This window comes from Jaculus jaculus, chromosome 11, assembly GCF_020740685.1.
Source record: "Jaculus jaculus isolate mJacJac1 chromosome 11, mJacJac1.mat.Y.cur, whole genome shotgun sequence".
In the NCBI taxonomy this organism is placed as follows: domain Eukaryota; kingdom Metazoa; phylum Chordata; class Mammalia; order Rodentia; family Dipodidae; genus Jaculus; species Jaculus jaculus.
In genome coordinates, this window is record NC_059112.1 from 112,590,524 (window position 1) to 112,612,390 (window position 21,867).

Genomic DNA, 21,867 nt, shown 5'->3' on the forward strand with positions numbered 1-21,867 from the left:
AAACAAAAAAAAACAACAACCAGTAGACCAGTAGAGTAGCTGAAGAGATGGCTCAGCAGTTAAAGACACTTGCTTGCAAAGCCTAACTGCCAGGGTTTGATTCTCCAGTACCTATGTAAAGTGAGATAGACAAAGCAGTGCATGTGTCTGGAGTTTGTCTGCAGTGACAGAAGGCCCTGGCATACCCATAACCACATACTCTTTCTCTCAGTCCAGAATGATAGCTACTCCAATCAGAACTACTTCTTTTGTGGCTTTCAGTATGGGATTATTTACAGCCAAGGAGCTACCATGCAACAATCTTAAGAATGTGTCTCTTCTCTCTCTCTCGCTGCCTCTTTCACTCTCTCACATAAATAAATAAAATATTAAAAAAAAAACAACCCTGGGGCTGGAAAGATGGCTTAGCAGTTAAGAGTTAAGGCATTTGCCTGCAAAGCTGAAGGATCCCGGTTTGATTCTCCAGGACCCACGTAAGCAAGAAGCACAAGGGGGCGCATGCATCTGGAATTCATTTGCAGCAGTGGCTGGAAGCCCTGTTGTGCCCATATTCTCTCTCTCTCTCCCTCCCTCTCTCTGTCTTTCTCTCTGCCTCTTTCTCTTTCTCATATAAATAAATAAATAAAAATTTTTAAAAAAAAAAAACAAACCTTTAGGGGTGGGGAAATGGCTTAGCAGCTAAGGTGTTTGCCTGCAAAACCTAAGGACCCTGGATCAATTTCCCGGGACCAATGTAAGCCAGATGCACAAGGTGGCACATGCATCTGGAGTTGATTTGCAGTGGCTAGAAGCCCTGAGGTGTCCATTCTCTCTGCCTCTTTCTCTCTCAAATAAATAAATAAATAAAATACTTTAAAAAAATGTGTCTCTTTGGGGCTGGAGAGATGACTTAGTGGTTAAGTGCTTGCCTGTGAAGCCTAAGGACCTGGGTTTTCCCCAGTACCCATATAAGCCAGACATACAAGGTGGCACATGTATCTGGAGTTTGTTTGCAGTGCTTTGAGGCCATGATGCACCCATTCTCTCTCTTTCTCTGTCACTCTCAAATAAAAAAATAAATAAACAAACAAAATATTTTTAAACAGGAAAACTTTAAAAAATGAAAAAGTAAAGTGGGGGGAGGGAGGGAATTTCTGTGGGATATTTTTTTATAATCATGGAAAATGCTAATAAAAACTTTTAAAAACTGAAGAAATAATGTGTCTCTTTGGTGGTGGTAGCATTGATTTTGAAGTAGTATCTCCTCCAGCCCAAACTGCCCTGAACTTCTCTGTAGTCCCAGGCTGGCCTCGAACTCACAGCTATCCTCCTCCTACCTCTGCCTCCAAAGGGCTGGGATTAAAGGCATGCACCACCAAGTCTGGCAAGAAAGTGCCTTTTTAGGGAGAGCTAATCAAAATCTAAGAGGATACAAATAACCCACATGGAAACCTACTTTTTTGGACAATGCAACACACAAGAGCCATAGATTATTACTAGAAAATTTTCAGTGCCAGGGATGAGATACCTTCCAGTAAGTTGTTGGCCCAATGAGCCAACAGGTGCAATAGTGGCACATCTGTTATGGGGAAAATCAACCACCCTATAATTTGACTGGATTCCCACAAAGGGAGACCCAGTCTCAAAAAAAAGGGTCCACTGGGGAGGAGGTAGTGGAAAGAATGTAAGAGACAAAGGAAGGGTAGAACTCCTTACAACATGCTCCTCCAGATACAAAATGGCCTGGATATCCATGTTCTCACAGTGCCTGACACTACTTACATAGGACCATTATAATAGGAAGAAAAGATCATGACATCAAGATAAAAGAGACTGATTGAGAGGGGGAGGGGATATGATGGAGAGTGTAGTTTCAAAGGGGAAAGCGGGGGGAGGGAGAGAGGGAGTTACCATGGGATATTGTTTACAATTATGGAAGTTGTCAATAAAAATAAATAATAAAAAAATTAAAAAATAAAAAAGAAAGTTTTTTTTTAAAATGAAAATATCACCACTGATAGCCATTTTGAATGTTTAGGCTATTGTTTTAAAATGTGAAGTCCAGGTCTAACCTCACATGTTCTCTCTAGTCAAATCATCTGGCCAGTCGGGCATGGTGGTGCATGCCTTTAATCCCAGTACTTGGGAGGCAGAGGTAGGCGGATCATAGTGAGTTCAAGGCTACCCTGAGACTACATAGTGAATTCCAGGTTACTCTGGGCTAGAGCAAAACCCTACCTTGAAAAAGAAAAAATCATCTGGCCAAATGCTGATGGGTGAATGTCTTCTAACCCAGCACCTAACATAGGGACCATACATGGCAGCCAGTCACATTTATATATGACAGTAATGAACTTAAAAATGATTGAAGAGGACATTTTCTATTCATAATTTATTATTTTTTTCAGGTAGGGTTTTGCACAGCCTAGGTTAATCTGGAAGTCATTTTGTAGTTTCAGGCTAGCCTTGAACTTACTACAATTCTCCTATCTCAGACTACTGGGTTAGAGATATGTGGAGCCATACCCAACCCTTATAATTTCAATTGTTTGTTTGTTTAAATATTTTTTATATTTAAGGGAGAGAGAGAAGAAAGAAGCAGAGAGAGAAAATGGGAGTACCAAGGCTTCTAGCCCTGCAAAAAAAGCTCCAGATGTTTGTGCCACCTTGTATGCCTGGCTTAGTGGATCTGGGGAATTGAACCTGGGTCATTTGGTTCTGCAGGCAAGCACCTTGACTGCTAAGCCATCTCCAGCCCTGTTTGTTTTTCTGAGGAAGCATTTCACTCTAGCTAATGCTGACCTGGAACTTACTCTGTAGTCCCCAACTGGTCTCAAACTCCTAGTGACCCTCCTACCTCTCTGCCTTCTAAGTGCCATCACATTTGGCCCAATTGCAATTTTTGTTATGATAACGTTGCAAGTTAGGAAAATTCTCCCATGTTTTAGGCTCAGAAGATTCTGAGGTTAACAATTTGCAAATAGGATTTCAGAAAAATTGCAATTCTAGCAGGAGAAAGATGCCCTTTGTCCCCAGGTATGGTGTCATAGGAAGCATGAGGACATCTTGCATCCACTGGGACCTCCAAGTCTCATTTGAAGATCTGGGCCTCATGGCTGAGTAGAGGCGAGCTCCATCCTTGTCCACCATGGACAGCATGTGAACTCCGACACATGACTCAACCTGGACCCTCCACCATATTGACAGCTATAAATACTGACCTCATGAGGCAACAACCCTACAAAATCCAACAGATAGCATACGTAGGCACCTCTCAGAGCATGGTAATGAAGCTGTAGGATACTTTTGTCTAAAGGTTGGAAAAATCCCTGTCAGTTGTAAAAAACCAAAGTAGGTTGGAATAACATGGACTTCATAAAAATCCAGGTGTCTTATGTCACTCCTGTTTCCAACATAAAAGTCAGCCTTCCCTATTATCTATAAGGATTTCTTAAAAACTAAGCAGTTCAGGGCTTAGCAGTTAAGCCACTTGTCTATGAAGTCTAAGGATCCAGGTTCAATTCTCCAGGTCCCACGTAAGTCAGATGCACAAGGTGGTGCATGCATCTGGAATTCATTTGCAGTGGCTAAATGCCCTAGCACACCCATTTGCCTCTCTCTAATACATAAATAAAAATAATTTTAAAAAAAACTAAGCAGTTTATAGATAGCATCTCTGTAAAATTACAAAACCAGTCTGGCTCCATTTTATCCACTAGTCTGAATGGCTCTCTCCTGAATTAGGCAGGCTAGAACCCCACCTGCAGATACCAAGCCAGAGAGAATAGAAAAGCAGACAGACCCAATCATCTGTCTAAGGCTTGGTCCAAGAGGGAGCATACCATCAAACTACAAACAAGACCCAAACATAAACTCCTGATGGTCCATGGGGGTGGGGGGGGAGAGCTATAGTCATTCGGACAGCTGTTCACTCACAGAATGTGCTGGCCGAGTCACAGTTATAAACTCACCTGGGCATGAAGAGCGCCCTGCAGACTTCTGAGAAGAATATCAAGTAGGACTTGCCACAGCTCTTCAGTAGTAAACAAAAATTTCTAAAAAGAATGTTGCCCCATGAAGACTGCCCAGTACCAAGGTCCAGATCCTTGAACAAAGTCCAAAAACTAACCTGGCATGGTCTTCCAAAGACCTCAGAGTAGGTCATATCAGAACGTGACCCTGAGGCAGCTATTTAAAAGGTGGGTCTGGAGGGCTGGAGAGATAGCTTAGCAGTTAAGGCATTTGCCTACAAAGCCTAAGGATTCAGCTTTGATTCGCCAGTACCCACATAAGTCAGATGCACAAGGTGATACATGTGTCTAGAGTTCATTTGCAACAGCTAGAAACCCTAGTGCATCTATTCTCTCTCTCTGTTCTTTCTCTCTTTGGCTCTTCCTCAAATAAATAAATAAATAAATAAAAATTTTCAAAAGCAGGTCTGGGGCTAGAGAGATGGCTCAGCCATTAAGGCACTTGCCTGCAAAGCCTAAGGACCTGGGTCCAATTCCCTAGTACCAAGTAAAGCCAGATGCACAAGGTGGTGCATGTGTCTGGAGTTTGTTTGCAGTGGCTGGAGGCCCAAACGTGCCCATTCCTTTTATGTCTTTCCTTCTGTCTCTCTTTGCTTGAAAATAAAGAAGAATAATTCTCTTAAAATTTTTTTAAAACCTGCCAGATGTGGTGGCACATGCCTTTAATCCCAGCACTCAGGAAGCAGAGGTAGGAAGATCACCGTGAGTTTGAGGCCACCCTGAGGCTACATAGTGAATTTCTGGTCAGCCTGAGCTAGAGTGAGACCCTACCTAGAAAAACCAAAACAAACAAACAAACAAACAAACAAACAAAGAACACCTGGTTCTGATCATGGTGGCTTACCCATTGAATCCCAGTACTTGGAATGCCAAGATAGAAGACTGCAATGAGTTCAAGGCTAAACTGGGTTACAAAGTAAGTTACAGGTCAGCCTGAGATACAGTGAGAGTCCTTGTCTCAAAAAAAAAAAAAAAAAAAAAAAAAAGCCAAACTAGTTCTTTGCTAGAAGCCCACTGCTCCTCACCGGCCATGTGGACCCTAGATTTCCAACTCAGCTCAGACATCGATGGTAACCAAAAGCTTACTTTTCCTCAGTGCAGCTCACAAAGCCCTGCTGAGCATTTCTCCCAGGAAGGGAAAGAGGTTCTGAGGAGCCTGCTTTTTCATAGTTCTCATTCAATATGTTGCTGAAGGTGGTGTTCTTGTGAGCAGAGGCTGGGGTCAGCAGTCTAACCATCCCTGGAGTTTAGGTAGGGAGCTCAGGACAGAACCAACTTTAGGGACACAAGAGTGAGCCTCCCAACATGTAACATAGACCAGGAGGGAGGCTGCTTGCTCCCTGCATCTCATTTCTAAAGTGATGGTGTCTCCCACACTGCTGCAGAGTGACTGAAGAACTCCCAGTCACACAGAAGTTGCACTTATCCTTTTATGTGATCTAAACTAAGCCAACAGGGTATGAGGTCCTATTCCAAACACTGCCATGACAGCTCAGGGAACCTGGTGGGAAGTGAGACAAAGACAAAGCCCCGGGCTGCTCACTCATAGTTAGTTAGTTAGATAGACAGATAGATGAATAGATGGATGGATGGATGGATGGATGGATGGATGGATGGAAGGAAGGAAGGAAGGAAGGAAAGAAATAGATATAAATCATAGATATAAATCAACCACAAGGTAGAAAACCCAGACTACTAGGGGCTGGGAGGATGGACATCCAGCTCACAGGTGCCACCCCCAGCACCACAAGTCAATGCCCTGCACAGGTAGTAAATTTGTTTTCACAAAGCCTTTCAAAAGAAACACAAAGTCACCTTGGAACATGGTGCTCTCACAGTCCACCAGATTCAATCCAAGTACAGCATACAATCTAACCCCTGAGCATCTGCCAGCCAGATAGAATCTAGCTTTTCCTAGAAGCTAACAAGTCTATGCTACCAACCTCTAAAATATGTCAATTACCAATGTTAAGATGAAGTCATTTGAACATCAAAAGACATCTTAAAATACACAGCCAAGCATGGTGGTGCCTGCTCTTAATCCCAGAACTCAGGAGGCAGAGGTAGAAAGGTCACTGTAAATTCGAGACTAGCCTGGGACTACAGAGTTCGTTCAGGGTCAGCCTGGGCTACAGTGAGACCGTCTGGAGGGTGGGGAACTTCGCAATGTGTTCACATTACAAGTTCATTAGCATACAACCTAAAATGCCAAAAGACAAACAACTCCCTTGTTCTGGCTACGAAGTGTGGCCAACACTACCTGTTAGCTCCCACAGTCCAGATCATGGTTGCTTTTCCCTGAACCTTTGTCCTTCACAGACACTAAATTCTGGGCACCATGAGTGCTCCAGTCTCCTCTTACCCTCAGATGCTAACCGAGCACCTTCACGAGCCTGGCTTTGCATACGGGTTCTGGGAAGGGTGTGTAGCTGGAGATGGCCTCCCATCACATGTCTCTGCCAATCAAGCCGCCGGCTTCTCTGCACTGGCAGCGTTGCCTCCCCGCTTGTTAGTCGTGCTGGGGTTCCTTCAAACCCTGTGTGCTCATCGGAAGGCACATTCCCACCTTGGAGAAAGTTTAACCTGCTCCCAGACACACTCCATTAAACCTTCTGCTGCTGCTATCCAGAGGGAGAGGCAAAGTTCAATAAGTGTCCTTTCTGGCTTCAAAAACAGGTTGAGTTCAAAACAGAGCAACTCTGTTTTACACTTTAATCTTCCTGATAACAGTTTGCACAAAGGACACATTTCTCATCATTTTAGCAAAGCAATCTCTTCTCCAGGTCCCGGCAGAGGAAGAAAGAGGGAGGCACACAGAACAATTCTGGGACACCCTTATCGCTCTGGTCCTGCCTGATCTGTGACATCCCTACTGCCCTTCCAGAAATGCTGATAAATGGATTCCATCCCCTACATTCTGGCCTCCTTGAGCAAATTCTTAAGACAATGAGCTTTTTTCTCACCACCACTATTACGAACACAAGCAACAAGCTTAAGCCAGCTTCCTAACTACTCTCTGTCTCACTTGAGATACATCACTAACTTTATCTTGTCACAAGCTAAAAGCTCAAGAGAAGACAGTAGCAAGAGCCAGGATATCTACTATGAGACCCTGGCATAGAGTTCACATACTCCTACTAGACACAGTATGTTGCTAAAACATACCAAGTTCACAACCAGAAAACATGGGTCTGATAGGAAGCATTTTCAGAAAAATCAGTAAGTGCCCTTAACCACTGAGCCATCTTCCCACCTACTCTAACCTCCCAAGAGCTGGCTTTTTTTTTTTTTTTTTGCTTGTTTGTTTTGTTTTTTTAAAATTGCTTCATGGGCTCCAAATATGTATTTGGATATAACACGCAAATATTTTCTATGCATACAAGATGTTGGACTGCCAGGTATGATGGCACACACCCAGCACTTGGGCAACAGAGGTAGAAGGAACACTGTGAGTTTGAGGCCAGCCTGAGATTATATAGTGAATTCCAGGTCAGGCTGGGCTAGAGCAAAACCCTACCTTGAAAAACAAAACAAAACAAAAAAGATATCAGGTTAAAGTTGGGGAGATGGCTTAATGGTTAAAGGCACTTGCTTACAAAACCTAATGGCCCAGGCTTGATTGATTCCCCAGTACCCATGTAAAGCCAGATGCGCAAAGTGGTGCAACTTGGGCTGGAGAGATGGCTTAGCAGTTAAGCTAAGTCTAAGTTAAGCGAAGTCTAAGGACCTCGGTTCAAGGCTCGATTCCCCAGGACCCACGTTAGCCAGATGCACAAGGGGGCACACGCGTCTGGAGTTCCTTTACAGTGGCTGGAGGCCCTGGTGCACCCATTCTCTCTCTCTCTCCCTCTCTCTCTCTCTGCCTCTTTCTCACTGTCTGTTGCTCTCAAATAAATAAATTAAAAACAAAAAAATATAAAAAAAAAACCAAAGTGGTGCAACTGTATGAGGTTCTTTTGTCACAGCAGGAGGCCCTGGCACACCCATACTGACTCTGTCTCTCTATAAATTAAATTTTAAAAAAAGTTAGACTAAGCCGGGGGTGATGGCACATGCCTTTAGTCCCAGCACTTGGCAAGCACAGGTAGGAGGACTGCCATGAGTTCACGGCAACCTGAGACTACATAGTGAATTCCAACTCAGCCTGAGCTACAGTGACACCCTACCTCGAAAAACAAAAAACAAAAAACAAAAAAAAAACACAACTATTTTTTGTTTGATTTTTGAGACAGGGTCTCATGTAACCCAGGATGGCTTAGACCTCTCTATATAGCTAAAAGTGACCTTGGACTTCTGATCCTCCTGCCTCTACTTCCCAAGTTCAGGGATTATAGATGCACTATTAGGTGGAAGCCCTATACACCTAACACTGTTTCAAACTATGAAATAAATAATTTTTTTAATTTTTGGTTTTTCTAGGTAGGGTCTTTCTCTAGCCCAGGCTAACCTGGAATTTACAATGTAGTCTCAAGGCTGACCTGGAACTCACAGCAATCCTTCAACCTCAACCTCCTGAGTGCTGGGATTAAAGGCATACACTACCATACCTAGCTATGAAACCGGGATCCTTTGGCTTTGCAGGCAAATGCCTTAACTGCTAAGCCATCTCTCCAGCCCCTTAATTACTTTAAAAGTGATAAAAAAAAAAAAAAAACTTTGAAATGTTTCCTCCATCTAAAAGAAAAGTCAGGATCTAAACTCATGAGGCCTATGGTACTCAGGAGGTCAAGAGCTAACTGGACAACACAGAGCACAGCTCATGTGACAAAGACACCGAGGTGCCAAAGACTTAACATGAAGAACCTCATGCCCCACCAGACCCAGTCCTATTTCCTGCACCCTTAGCATGAAACAGAGGGAGGGCTGAAGGATAGGTCACTGCTGCTTCCACCAGCATCACAGGGCTTCAGTATAGCTCCACACATTTTGTTTTAGAGATGGGTGTCACTACATTGCCCAGGTTGACCTTTTTAATTCCTGTCTTCAACTGATCCTCCTGCCTCAGCCTACTGAGCACAAGAATAACATTCTCCATGTAAACAAAATATTCCAGACAAGCCGTGTGGCCACCTGACTCTAGCCCTTTCATCTTCCAGATAGCTACTGAGATCTTTCTTCCCAGGCTATGACCTTCTCCCCAGCTTTTGTGACAAGAGGCCAAGTTATGGAAGATACCACCTAGTACAGAGAGGAATGTGGAGTAGCAAGCAGGCATTTGTAACCTGAGATTCAAGATACTTTCTCTCCTCCTAGCTACAGATAATTCTGCCCCAGCTGTACACACTTGCTTAAAGGTTCACAAGGGGAAAGCTTGAGTCTCCTGCTCAGCTTCTGTCTGGCAGAAGGTGATAGCAAGGTCATTACAGAGCTTAGAAAGGATGACTCCTGACCACACAAGCCCAAAGCCCAACCAGGCTGCTGGGAGTAGCCTGTGCCTCCTGCCACAGCCAAGATCTCAAGGTCCACCACCCAAAGGAACTGACCCCCAACAAATACACAGGCCGGGAGGGGGCGCTCTACCCCCGTACCAACTCAGGAAGGGCTCAGGAAGCAGAAACTAGAGCACAGGAAGAAATGGAGCTCATGCTTGGGGAAGTACTTACCTCGTAGGTGACAAAGTCATCGAACTCATCAGCACAGGCTGGGGACTCCTCATCCTGGGCAGGTGTGACACTATACAGCTGGCCATCGGGATCTGAGGAGAGAAGATCCAGCCCTCAGCAGGCCACCCGGAGCAGTGAGTGGTCTAAAGTGAAGATGTGGGTATGTGATTGGGATTCTCGGGAAAGATGCCTTTCAGGTTGGGTTGTCATGGGAGTTGGGAAGCTGGCAGAGGGGAGGATTACTACAATCGAGGGGAAGTGAGTGTATCCCAGGAGGCTAAGAAATCCAAGGGAAAGAAGCCAGAGGATGAGGCTCAAAAGCCATATCCCCCATGTAGACAACAATGCTTGCCAGAATGCTGAGGAACTGGCATGCAGATAAGAGGAGAAAGTCTTTAAAGAACCAGAAAATTTTGCAGGGAAATGGATGGACCTGGAAAGGATTATACTTCGTGAGGTAACCCAGGCCCAGAAAGCCAAAGATCACATATTCTCTCATATGTGGATCCAAGCTACAAATGTTTGGACTTGTATGTCAGTTGGAATAAAACTTGATAGCATAGGCCAGTAAGCTAGAAAGCAGTTATAAGGGAAGGAGGATAGAGGAGGAATTAAGAGGAAGGTATTGTGAATGTGTAAGTAGAAAAAATTACTGGAGACAGAGGAGTGCTCAGAACTGAAACATCTCTATCACACCTTCCAAGGCTCAGGGTCCATTGTGGAAGAGGTGGCAGAAAGAATGTAAGAGCCAAAGGAAGGGTAGGATTTCTTACAACACACTCTTCTAGCCAAACGTGGTAGTACATGCCTTTAATCCCAGCACTCGGGAGGCAGAAATAGGGAGGACTGCCGTGAGTTTGAGGCCACCCTAAGACTGCATAGTGAATTCCAGGTCAGCCTGAGCCAGAGCGAGACCCTACCTCAAAAAAACAAAAAGGGGGCTGAAGAGATGACTTAGCAGTTAAGCGCTTGCCTATGAAGCCTAAGGACCTCAGTTCGAGGATAGATTCCCCAGGACCCATGTAAACCAGATACACAAGGGGGAGCACATGTCTGGAGTTCGTTTGCAGTAGCTGGAGGTCCTGGTGCGCTCATTCTCTTTCCCTCCACTTTCTCCCTCTGTGTGTCGCTCTCAAATAAATAAATAAATATTAAAGAGTCAAGATTGGACTTAAAAAAAGGGGGGGGCTGGAGAGATGGTTTAGCACTTAAGATGCTTGTGTGCAAAGACAAAGGACCCAGGTTTGATTCCCCAGGACCTACATAAGCCAGATGCACAAGGTAGTGCATGCTTCTGGAGTTCGTCTGCAGTGGCTGGAGGCACTGGAGTGCCCATTCATATTTTCTCTCTTTCTCCCCCTCCCTACTTCTCTCTCTCAAATAAATAAATAAATAAATAAATATTTTTTAAAAACATAGGACCGGAGGGATGGCTTAGCAGTTAAGGTTCTTGCCTGCAAAGTCAAGGGACCCAAGTTCAAGTCCCCAGGACCCACATAAGCCAGATGCACAAGGTGGCACATGTGTCTGGAGTTTTTATGCAGCAGCTAGAGGCCCTGGTGGGCCCATTCCCCATACCCCACCCTACCCCTGTCTCTCTCTCTCTCTCTCTCTCTCTCTGCCTCTTTCTCTCTTTTAAATAAATACATAAATAAAATTATTTATAAAAATAAACAATATACTCTTCCAGACACAAAATAGCCTGGATATCCATGACCCCGCAGTGCCTGGTACAATTTATACAAGACCCTTATAATAGGAAGAAAAAGTCAGGTGTGGTGGCGAATGTCTTTAATCCCAGCACTTGGGAGGCAGAAGTAGGAGGATCACCATGAGTTTGAGGCCACCCTAAGACTACAGAGTGAATTCCAGGTCAGCCTGGGCTAGAGTAAGACCCTACCTCAAAACACAAACAAACAAAAAAAGAGGAAAAGATGATGACATCAAAATAAGAGAAAGACTGATTGAGAAGGAGAGGAAATATGATGGGGAGTGGAGTTGCGAAAAGTGAGAGGGTAAGAAATTATATTGATTTATTGTCTATAATTATGGAAGTTGTCAATAAAAAAGAAGAAGAAGAAGAACCAGGGCTGGAGAGGGCTTAGCGGGTAAGGCGCAGGCCTAAAAAGCCTAAGCCTAAGGACCCCGGTTTGATTCTCTAGGTCCCACGTAAGCCAGATGCACACAGTAGCACATGTGTCTGGAGTTGATTTGCAGTGGCTAGAGGCCATGGCCCGCCCATTCTCTTCCTCTCTAATAAATAAAATTAATCTTTAAAAACTGTATCACTGATGGGCTAGAGAGAGGGTTCAGGCTGCAGAGGTGGTTCACTGGCTAAAGGCACTTGCTTACAAAGCCTAATGGCCTGGGTTCAATTCTGCAGTACCTACGTAAATCAGATTCAGAAAGTGGCATATGTGTTTGGAGTTTGTTTAATGTGGCAAGAGGCTCTGGTGTGCCCATACTCACTCTCTGCTTTCTCTCTTTCAAATAAATAAAAAAACAAATTTTTTAAGTCAGGTGTGGTGGCTCACACCTTTAATCCCAGCACTAGGGAGGCAGGCAGAGGTGGGAGGATCACAGTGAGTTCCAGGCCGCCCTGAGACTACATAGTGAATTCCAAGACAGCCAGGGCTAGAGTGAGACCACACTCTGAAAAACCAATATATATATATATATATATTTTTTTTTTATTTTAATGGGCTGGAAAGATGGTTTAGCTGTTAAAGCACTTGCCTACAAAGCCTAGAGACCCAGGTTTGATTACTAGTACCAAGTAAGCCAGATTCATAAAGTGGTAATATGCACAGTTCTTTTACAGGGGCTGGAGGTCCTGGCATGTTCATTATCTGCCTCTTTCTCTCTCAAATAAATAAAATACTTAAAAAAAACTTATTGACAAGGAGATGGCACATGCATCTGGAGTTCATTTGCAATGGCTGGAGGTCCTGGTGTCCCCCCTTTCTCTCTCTTTTTCAAATAAGTTTATATATGTATATGTGTATGTATGTATGTGTGTGTATACACACACACACATATGTATATGTATATATACATATATAATTTTAAAAAAGTTATTAGCCAGGCATGGTGGTTCATGCTTTTAATCCCAGCACTTGAGAGGTAGAGGTAGAAGGATCACTGGGAGTTCAAGGCCATCCTGAGACTACATAGTGAATTCCAGGTCAGCTTGGGCTAGAGTGAGACCCTATCTCAAAACACACACACACACACACACACACACACACACACAAAATATATATATTTATAGAGAGAGAGAGAGAGAGAGAGGGAGAGGGAGAGGGAGAGACAGGGGTAGAGAAGATGGTTTAGCAGTTAAGGTACTTGCCTGAAAAGCCTAAGGACCCAGGTTTGACTCTCAGTATCCATAATTCAGATGCACAAGGTGGCACATGTGTCTGGATTTGGTTTGCAGTGGCTAGAGGCCCTGGCACATCCATTCTTTCTTTCTCCCTGTCTCTCAAAAAAAGAAAAAAAGCCGGGCGTGGTGGCGCATGCCTTTAATCCCAGCACTCTAGAAGCAGAGGTAGGAGGATCGCTGTGAGTATGAGGCCACCCTGAGAATACAGTGAATTCCAGGTCATCCTGGGCTAGATTGAGACCCTACCTCGAATAAACAAAACAAAACAAAAAAAATAAGAAGTGCCCACTTTTAATCTCAGCACTTGGGAGGAAGAGATAAGAGGATCTCCATGAGAATGAAGCCAACCTGAGACAACATAGTGAATTCTAGGCTAGCCTCAGCTAGAGCAAGACCCTACCTCTAAGCCCCTCCCAAAAATTATTGGGCTAGAAAGATGGTTTAGTGGTTAAGGCATTTGCCTGCAAAAGCCTAAGGACCCTTGGTCAACTCTCCAGATTATCACACGTAAGCCAGACACACCAAGGTGAGGCAAGCACAAGGTCACATATACCCACCAGGTGGTGTGTCTGAAGTTAGACTACAGTGGCTGAAGCCCTGGCATACCAATTCTCTCTCTCTCTCTCTCTCTCTCAAAAATAAAAACAAATTATTGACAGCTAGAAGATGGTGGTTAAAGGCACTTACCTGCCTGCAAAGCCTGGCAGCCTGGGTTCAAGGCATGAGCATTTGGTGCTTGTTTGCACAAAGCAATAATAGATGAAATTTAAGCCAGGCATGGTGGTGCATGCCTTTAATCCCAACACTCAGAAGGCAGAGGTAGGAGGATGGCTGTAAATTCAAGGCTATCCTGGGCTAGAGTGAGACCCTATCTCCAAAAAACCAAGATAATAATATCAATAATAAACAAAATATTGATTTCTTTCATGTGTGTGAATATATAAACACATCAGGGTCTGTTACCACTAGAGAAGCACATCAAAGCCTTCTTTTTTTCTGGAATTCACTGGTAGTCTCAGGGTGGCCTTGAACTCACAGCAATCCTCCTACCTCTACTTTCCAAGTGCTGGGATTAAAGGCGTGCACCTCCACGCCTGGCCCAAATGGCCCCCCCCTTTTTTTTTTCCTCTGTCTTTACATGAGTGCTGGGGAACTGAACCATGGCCCCGCAGGCATTACAAGGAAGCACCTTAACTGCTGAGCCCTGGCCCCTCACACACTTTTGCATGCAGTAATTCCAAACTGCTCTCCTCTGTGGCTTTTAAAGACCATAGGTCTTTTATATGGTTGAACATCTAGACTATGCATGAGTGAAGGAGCCTGCAGCCTGTCTGGTCCAGTCTGTCAGATATACCTGGTACCTGCCTCCACTACTCAAGCTGCAGTCCCAACAATAGGCCTGTACCACAAGAACTGTAGTAAAGCCACAGACAGAACTTAAAGATTCTGGAGGAAAAGAGGACAAGTCCCAAAGCAGTCAGGCGAAGTTCACCTTTCCTGAAAGGCTTTAAAAAAACAGCTTCTGGTGAGCTTTCCTACAATGATGTAAGTTTACTTGTAGTTACAAATTGAAATGCAGAACTTGAAACTTTCAAAGTCCACCCATGCAAGTTAGACTCATGGATGTGTGCTCAGCTTGAAGTGGTAGGCAACCAATCTGAGAACACTGCCTTATACAACACCAGGAAGGGGATGTGAACACAACTGGCATTTTTATATTCTTTTTTTCTTTTTTTAATTTTTTGTATTTTTATTTATTTATTTGAGATGGGTGGGGAGGATGAGCATGCCAGGGCCTCTAGCCATGGCAAACAAACTACAGAGGCATGCACCACCTTATGCATCTGGCTTACGTGGGTTCTAGGGAATTGAACCTGGGTCCTTAGGCTTTGCAGACAGTGCATTAACCACTAAGCCATCTGTCTAGCCCATGTTTATAACTTTTCTTTTTTCTTTCTTTTTTTTTTTTAAGATAGGGTCTTGCTCTAACCCAGGCTGACATGGAATTCACTCTGTAGTCTCAGGATGGCCTCTAACTCATGGCAATCCTCCTACCTCTGCCTCTTGAGTGCTGGGATTCAAAGCGTGCACCACCACACCTGGCTCCCATGTTTATATTCTTGTTGGAACTAAATATGACTATTTTATCATTTTTTTAATTAAATTTTTTTTTGAGAGAGAAAGAGAATGGGCACACCAGGGCCTTCAAGGCATTACAAAGGAACTCAAAATACATGTGCTACCTTTGTGCCTCTGGTTTACATGGGTCCTGGGGAATCAAACCTGGATCCTTAGGCTTTGCAGGCAAATGCCTTAACCACTAAGCCGTCTCTCCAGTCCTATTTTTATCAGTTCTTTCCCATAAGAAGAAAAGAAAATTTTCAATTGCTGGAATTTTTTATAGTACTGGGGACTGAACCTAAGGCCTTATGCATACAAGGCAAGTGCTCTGCCACTGAGATAGAGAGAGATAAATATATAGATAATAGATATACTTCTTCATTTTACTTTTTATTTTGAGACAGAGTCTCACTCTATAGCCCGGGCTGGCCTTAAACTTGAGATCCTCTTGCTTTAGACTCTTTTAAGTAGAATTTTGTCTTAAACATTTTTATTTATTTGCAAGAAGGGGAGAGAAAGAGGAGGACACACCAGGGCCTCTTGCCACTACAGATGAACTCCAAATACATGTGTTACTTTGTGCATCTGGCTTTACATGGGTGCTGGGGATCTGAACCTGGACAGGCAGGCTTTGCAATCAAGTACATCTAACTGCTAAATCATTTTCCCAGCCCAAGTGGAAATTGTTTTTTCAAAGAAGGGTCTCGCTTTAGCCCATGATGACCTGGAATTCACTATGTAGTCTCAGGGTGGCCTCAAACTCACAGAGATCCTCCTATCTCTGCCTCCTGAGTGGGGTTAAAGGCATGCGCCACCATGCCTGGCCCAAGTGGAAATTTTTAATGTACATTTATCCTGTTCCCTCAGAATTGGGGAGGGGGTGGTGCATGAGACAGAGCCATGGCCTATTTGTAACAGTTTCTGTCTCATTCTATTCCTGAAACAAGACCTGTGGGTGTGATAGTAGAAGTGTTGCACTTCCCCACAAACTGGGTCAATATATTGGGCCATTTACTATGCTGCTCCCCAATACGGACCTCAAGTAAGCCTGACAGGTGACACAGGCTACCCACAGTTCTGCCATCGCAGTGCAGTAAAACCCGAAGTGAACTTCACTGTAAATGGGATGCATGTAAGCATGCCTTTCTCCTAAGTGCTATGAATAACTTCAAAATCATCTCTGACTTCATCTGTTTTTCTATGTTCATTCTGCCTTCTTAATGAAATGTAAATGAAATCTTAAAATGACAAAAAACAGAAAAGCAAAGCTGCTGTCCAGACCCAGGGTAGAACACTGGGCAAGCTCAACAGGCTCACCAGCACTTCCCTGAAAGCAACATGGTCAGCCAGGCTGCATGAGGTTGAAGGACCACCCCACTGAGCACTTTCGTTGGCCTGGGACTGGACTAGAATCACAAAGCCTACTCTGTGACACAGCAAGCCACGTCCTCCCATAGCACCATGGGACAGGCTGGCAGTGATGGTGCATTGTTAGGGTGTGCTGAAGACTGCCCTCCAGCCCTGGAGCTGCACACACTGCCCTCACTAATACAAGGAAGTGGACAGGAACTGTACCAGAGGAGGAAGGACAAAGGGAAGGACAGGAGTGGACAGGGGTTGGGTATAGCATGTGGGTTCCCACACAGGCCAGGCCAGGATATAGTTTCTCAGAGAGGGAGACAGGAAAGTAGGCTATTAAGGAGACAGAGTCTGGCAACTCATGGAGACCAGCTGGCCCCTTCTCAGGCAGAAGCCATAAGGCATCTCATAGGGTCCCTGTGGGATGGCCAAGAGGCACCACAATGACTTAGAGATCAATCCAGGCAAAGCAAGAGGAAGCAATGGGTCCAAGGAAAAGGCTCCATCTTAGTACAGTGGGGTGAAGTTTGGCAGACTGAGCAGAGCAGGATGGCGCATGCCTTTAATCCCAGCACTCAGGAGGCAGAGGTAGGAGGATCTCTGTGAGTTTGAGGCCATCCTGAGACTACATAGTGAATTCCAGGTCAGCCTGAGCTAGAGTGAGACCCTGCTTCGGGGAGGAAAAAAAAAAAAAGTTTGGGAGACTAGTCATTCTCAGATAACTGTTTGTCATCAGCAGAGACTGACAAATAACCACATGTTCCTTAAATCACTAAACTAAGACCCAGGCCACAATCAGCAGCCTGCAACCCTTCTGCAGGCAAGCAGACAGAAGCAGACAATGCAGAGGGCCAGGGGATGAACAGCTCCTTGACAGGAGATTGGGACCCATGCACCAATTCAACAGACTCTGAAGCATGATGGACAATAGGAAATGGATGGATGAAACAAAGTACACACCAGCAAGCTGTTGTCAGTACACTATGGGAGGTTGTTGCAGTCAGGTTTGCATTGCTGGTAGAAATCACCCAACCAAGAGCAGCACGCCAAAAAAGAGGTCTGCTTTAGCTTACAGGCTTGAGGGGAAGCTCCACGATGGCAGGGGAAAACGATGGCATGAGAAGAAGGTGGACATCACCCCCTGGTCCCCAGCCACTGGCATGGAGAAACTGGCTATAACACCTATAAGCCTGCCCCCAACAATACACTCCCTCCAAGAGGCTTCAATTTCCAATTACCATCAGCTGGGGAACCTAGCATCCAGAACACCTAACTTAATGGGGGACACCTGAATCAAACCACCATAAAGGTGAATATATAAATGAGTGTGTAAACTGTGTGACTTTTTTCAGTAATTTCCAAACTTTTTCTTATGAAACCTTAGAGAACAGCAGTAGTTTCTCAACCCTGCAGATAAGCAGTTGAGTCTCTCAATCAGGGGTGGGTGACAACAACAGAAAAGAGGGAACCCAAATGTTTTGTCAATTCAAGAAGTGACAGACTAGCCAGGTATGGTGGCACACACCTTTCATCCCAGGCACACAGGAGGCAGAGGTAGGAGGATCGCTGGGAGTTTGAGGCCACCCTGAGACTACATAGTGAATTACAGGTCAGCCTGGCCTAGAATGAGGCCCTACCTAGGGGAGGAGGAAGAAGGGGAAAGGTGACAGACTAGACAAGAGTAGGGGCTAAAACAATGCAGGAAAGGGAGGAGCAATGGGGCACAGGGTGGGAATGACTAACCTCCACTTTTAATGGCCATAATCCCTTGGTGGAAGTCTTCGAAACTGATCACGCCGAGCCCGCTCGGGTCCAAGTACTGAGTTAAGTCCTTCACCTGCAATTGCCAAGAGAATGTGTTACCCATAGCCTTCACAGATGGGGAGACACACTGAACACTAAGCCTTTCACCACCCACAGAGCAGCAGCTTGCTCACACAGCTCAGAGCTGAAATAAGAGCCAGTGACTCTTTTGACCAAGGTGTCAAAGAAAGCCACCAGAGCCAAAAATTTCATCCCCAGGATCAAGGGACATCCAGGATCCTGAACTGAGAAAATCACATCTTGGCTCTCAGAGAGGACAGTTGGGATCAAAAGTTTTTTAATGCCGGGCATGGTGGCGCACACCTTTAATTCCAGCAATCAGGAGGCAGAGGTAGGAGGATCACCATGAGTTCAAGGCCACCCTGAGACTACATAGTGAATTCCAGGTCAGCCTGAGCTAGAGACCCTACCTTGGAAACCAAAAAAAAAAAAAAAAAAGTTTTCTTTTAGAGCCTGTTCCAGCAGGTACCAAGACTATTTATCCAAAGTGCAGATTCATAAACTGACTGATACTGGCTTTCTCAGCTGTGTTAGTAGAAAATAACTGGAGCAGATAGACTATAGTTATTTTTTTGAAAGTGTGAGAGAGAAAAAGGCAGATAGAGAATCTGCACACCAGGGTCTCCAGCTGCTGCAAATGAACTCCAGCTGCATGCACCACCTTGTACAGCTGGCTTACTTGGGTCCTGGGGAATTGAACCAGGATCCTTTGGCTTTTCAGGTAAGTGCCTTAACCACTAAGCCATCTCTCTGGCCCCACAGATAAGACTATAACGATTTGACAAAAGGCAGAAAGGTCACACATACATGAATGCTACAATGGTCAAAACTTTTCAGAAGATGTAGGACGATCATCGTGAGTTTGAGGCCACCCTGAGAGTACATAGTGCATTCCAGGTCAGCCTGGGCTACAGACCCTACCTCAAACCCTCCCCCCTAAAAAAAAAAAGTTTTCAGAAAAAAAGACTGGGTTGTATTCTGGGTTATGTTACCAAGGATAAGTTGGGTCACATCAAAATTTTAAACGCTGGGGCTGGAGAGATGGCTCAGTGGTTAAAGTGCTTGCCTGCAAAGCCTAATGACCTGGGTTTGATTCCCTAGTACCGACATAAAGGAGGTCCTGGTGAACCCATATTCTTTCTCTCTCTCCTGACAAATATTTATTTATTATATATTTATATATGCTTCACCATGTGCATCTGGCTTACATGGGTTCTGGGGAGTCAAACTTGGGTCCTTTGGCTTTGTAGGCAAACGCTTTAACCACTAAGCCATCGCTCCAGCTCCAAATATTAAAAATAATAATAAGAAGAAGATTTTAGCTGGGTGTGGTGGCGCACTCCTTTAATCCCAGCACTCAGGAGGCAGAGGTAGGAGGATCACAATGAGTTCAAGGCCACCCTGAGACTACACAGTGATTTCTAGATCAGCCAGGACTAGAGTGAAACCCTAATTTGAGAAACCAAAATAATAACAACTTTGAAGGCTAGGAAGATGGCTCAGTGAATAAAGCACACGCTTTATTCACAAGCATGAAGACTGGCATTTGGATCCCTAGCACCCAAATACTGAGCTGGCATAGCAGTCTACCTGTACTTCTAGCAATTGGAAAGAAGAGATAGGATCTCCAGGGCAAGCTGACTAGCTAGACTAGATGAATTAATGAGCTCTGGGTTCAAGTGAGAGAGAGTGCCTAAGTAAATAAAGTGAAGAGTAAAGGGGAGGGGAGACAAAGAGATGGCTCTCACACTTGGAAAGAGCTTACCACAGAAGCCAAGAAGTTAGGGCTGGGAAACCCAAGAGAGCCAGGTGTGGTGGCATACACCTTTAATCCCAGCACTCGGGAGGCAGAGGTAGGAGGAATGCCATGAGTTCCAGGCCACCCTGAGACTACATCATGAAGTTCAGGTCAGCCTGGGCTAGAGGGAGACCCTACCTTGAAAAACCAAGAAACAAAAATAAGAGCCAAGAGAGATTTACACACCTGTGCCAGGCTTATTTATGATCATCCTCCGGACTCAGGAGGAGCCAGCCTGGGAAAGCTTGAAGCAGCAAGAAGTACTACTAAGTTGTTACTTGCAGCCATTTTTAATGAGACTGGCTCAGATGAAGGTTCTAATCCTGCCAGAGCATGCAAGGTGGCATCTTCTTGGGCTCTGTCACTGGCTGACTCCCTATTTAAAAGAGCTACCTTGTTCATATTCTGTATCACCATGTTACCCAAGCTGGCCTAGAAGTCCTGAGTTCAAGCACTTTCTCTGATTAAACTTACCAGCACCTGGGACTACAGGTATGGACTGTTCTTACATTCTTTCTGTCCTCTTTTCTGCAATATTCCCAGAGCCTTAGTAGATATAATAAAGATGTCTCATAGGACGGTAAGCACTCAATTGTCACTTATTCTCAGCAATTTTGACAAATTTTAAGTGTCCCAAATAGTCAATATTATTGGCAGAAAGAAGCTTCTCTGACCAAAGGTCAGAGCATAGATATAAATGTTAGAGGGCAATTTGATGAACACAATATATTCTTATAGTTAATTAACAGTAGTGCCCACCCCCTTAGAGTCCACAACCTTCCCAACTATAGTATTTGAATTAGGTTTTCAGTACTGGGGATGAATTCTTTCCCATGCATGGGACTCAGATCCAGTCAGAGAACAGCTGGGTACCCCATAACAGTCATGCCACTATTGCACTAGTGAGCACCTCTTGCCTGGCTACTTATAGCACCCAGGGGAGAGAGAGGTCTTCTTTAAATCTCTCACTCATTTAAAATATTTGATTTTCTTTCTTTCTTTTTTTTGGTTTTTCGAGGTAGGGTTTCACTCTAGCCCAGGCTGAACTGGAATTCACTATGGAGTCTCAGGGTGGCCTCGAACTCACGGTGATCCTCCTACCTCTGCCTCCCGAGTGCTGGGATTAAAGGCATGCGCCACCACGCCCGGCTTTTCTTTCTTTCTTTTTGAGGTAGGGTCTCCCTCTAGCTCAGGCTGACTTTGAATTCATTATGTAGTCTCAGGGTGGCCTTGAACTCATGGTGATCCTCCTGCCTCTGCCTCCCAAGTGCTGGAATTAAAGGCATGAGCCACCACACCGTTTTTTGGTTTTTTTTTTTTGTTTGTTTGTTTAGTTTTTTCCAGGTAGGGTCTTGCTGCAGCCCAGGCTGACCTGGAATTCACTATGGAGTCTCAGGGTGCCACCACGTCCAGCCTTTTTCTTTTTCAACTCCAGATGCATGAGCTACCTTGTGCATCTGGCTTATGTGGATACTGGGGAACTGAACCTGGGTCCTTACGCTTCACAAGCAAGTGCCTTAACCATTAAGCCATCTCTCCAGCCTGAATTGTTTTTCTTAATGAATTAATATTTCTTTATATATTCTGGATACAAGTCCCTTATCAGATATGTGATTTGCAAATACTTTCTCTTTGTTATCACACTTTTGGGTTTTATTAATGCTATCTTTTAAAAACTATTTTATTTTAGAGCCAGGCGGCGTGGTGGTGCACACCTTTAATCCCAGCACTCGGGAGGCAGAGGTAGGAGGATCGCCGTGAGTTCGAGGC

General features: G+C 44.6%; 1 protein-coding gene across 3 annotated transcripts in view; it reads right to left on the reverse strand.

The window, feature by feature from the left end:
* Rab11fip3 (RAB11 family interacting protein 3) overlaps positions 1-21,867 on the reverse strand; it is a 77,497-nt gene that overhangs the window by 30,117 nt on the left and 25,513 nt on the right. For all 3 annotated transcript variants that reach the window (XM_045161573.1, XM_045161572.1, XM_045161571.1), the window contains exons 2-3: positions 18,219-18,312; positions 9,614-9,705 (exon numbers count right to left, since the gene is read on the reverse strand). In XM_045161573.1, the coding sequence (XP_045017508.1) occupies positions 9,614-9,705; positions 18,219-18,312 (186 nt within the window). The remainder of the gene's footprint in view (positions 1-9,613; positions 9,706-18,218; positions 18,313-21,867) is intronic.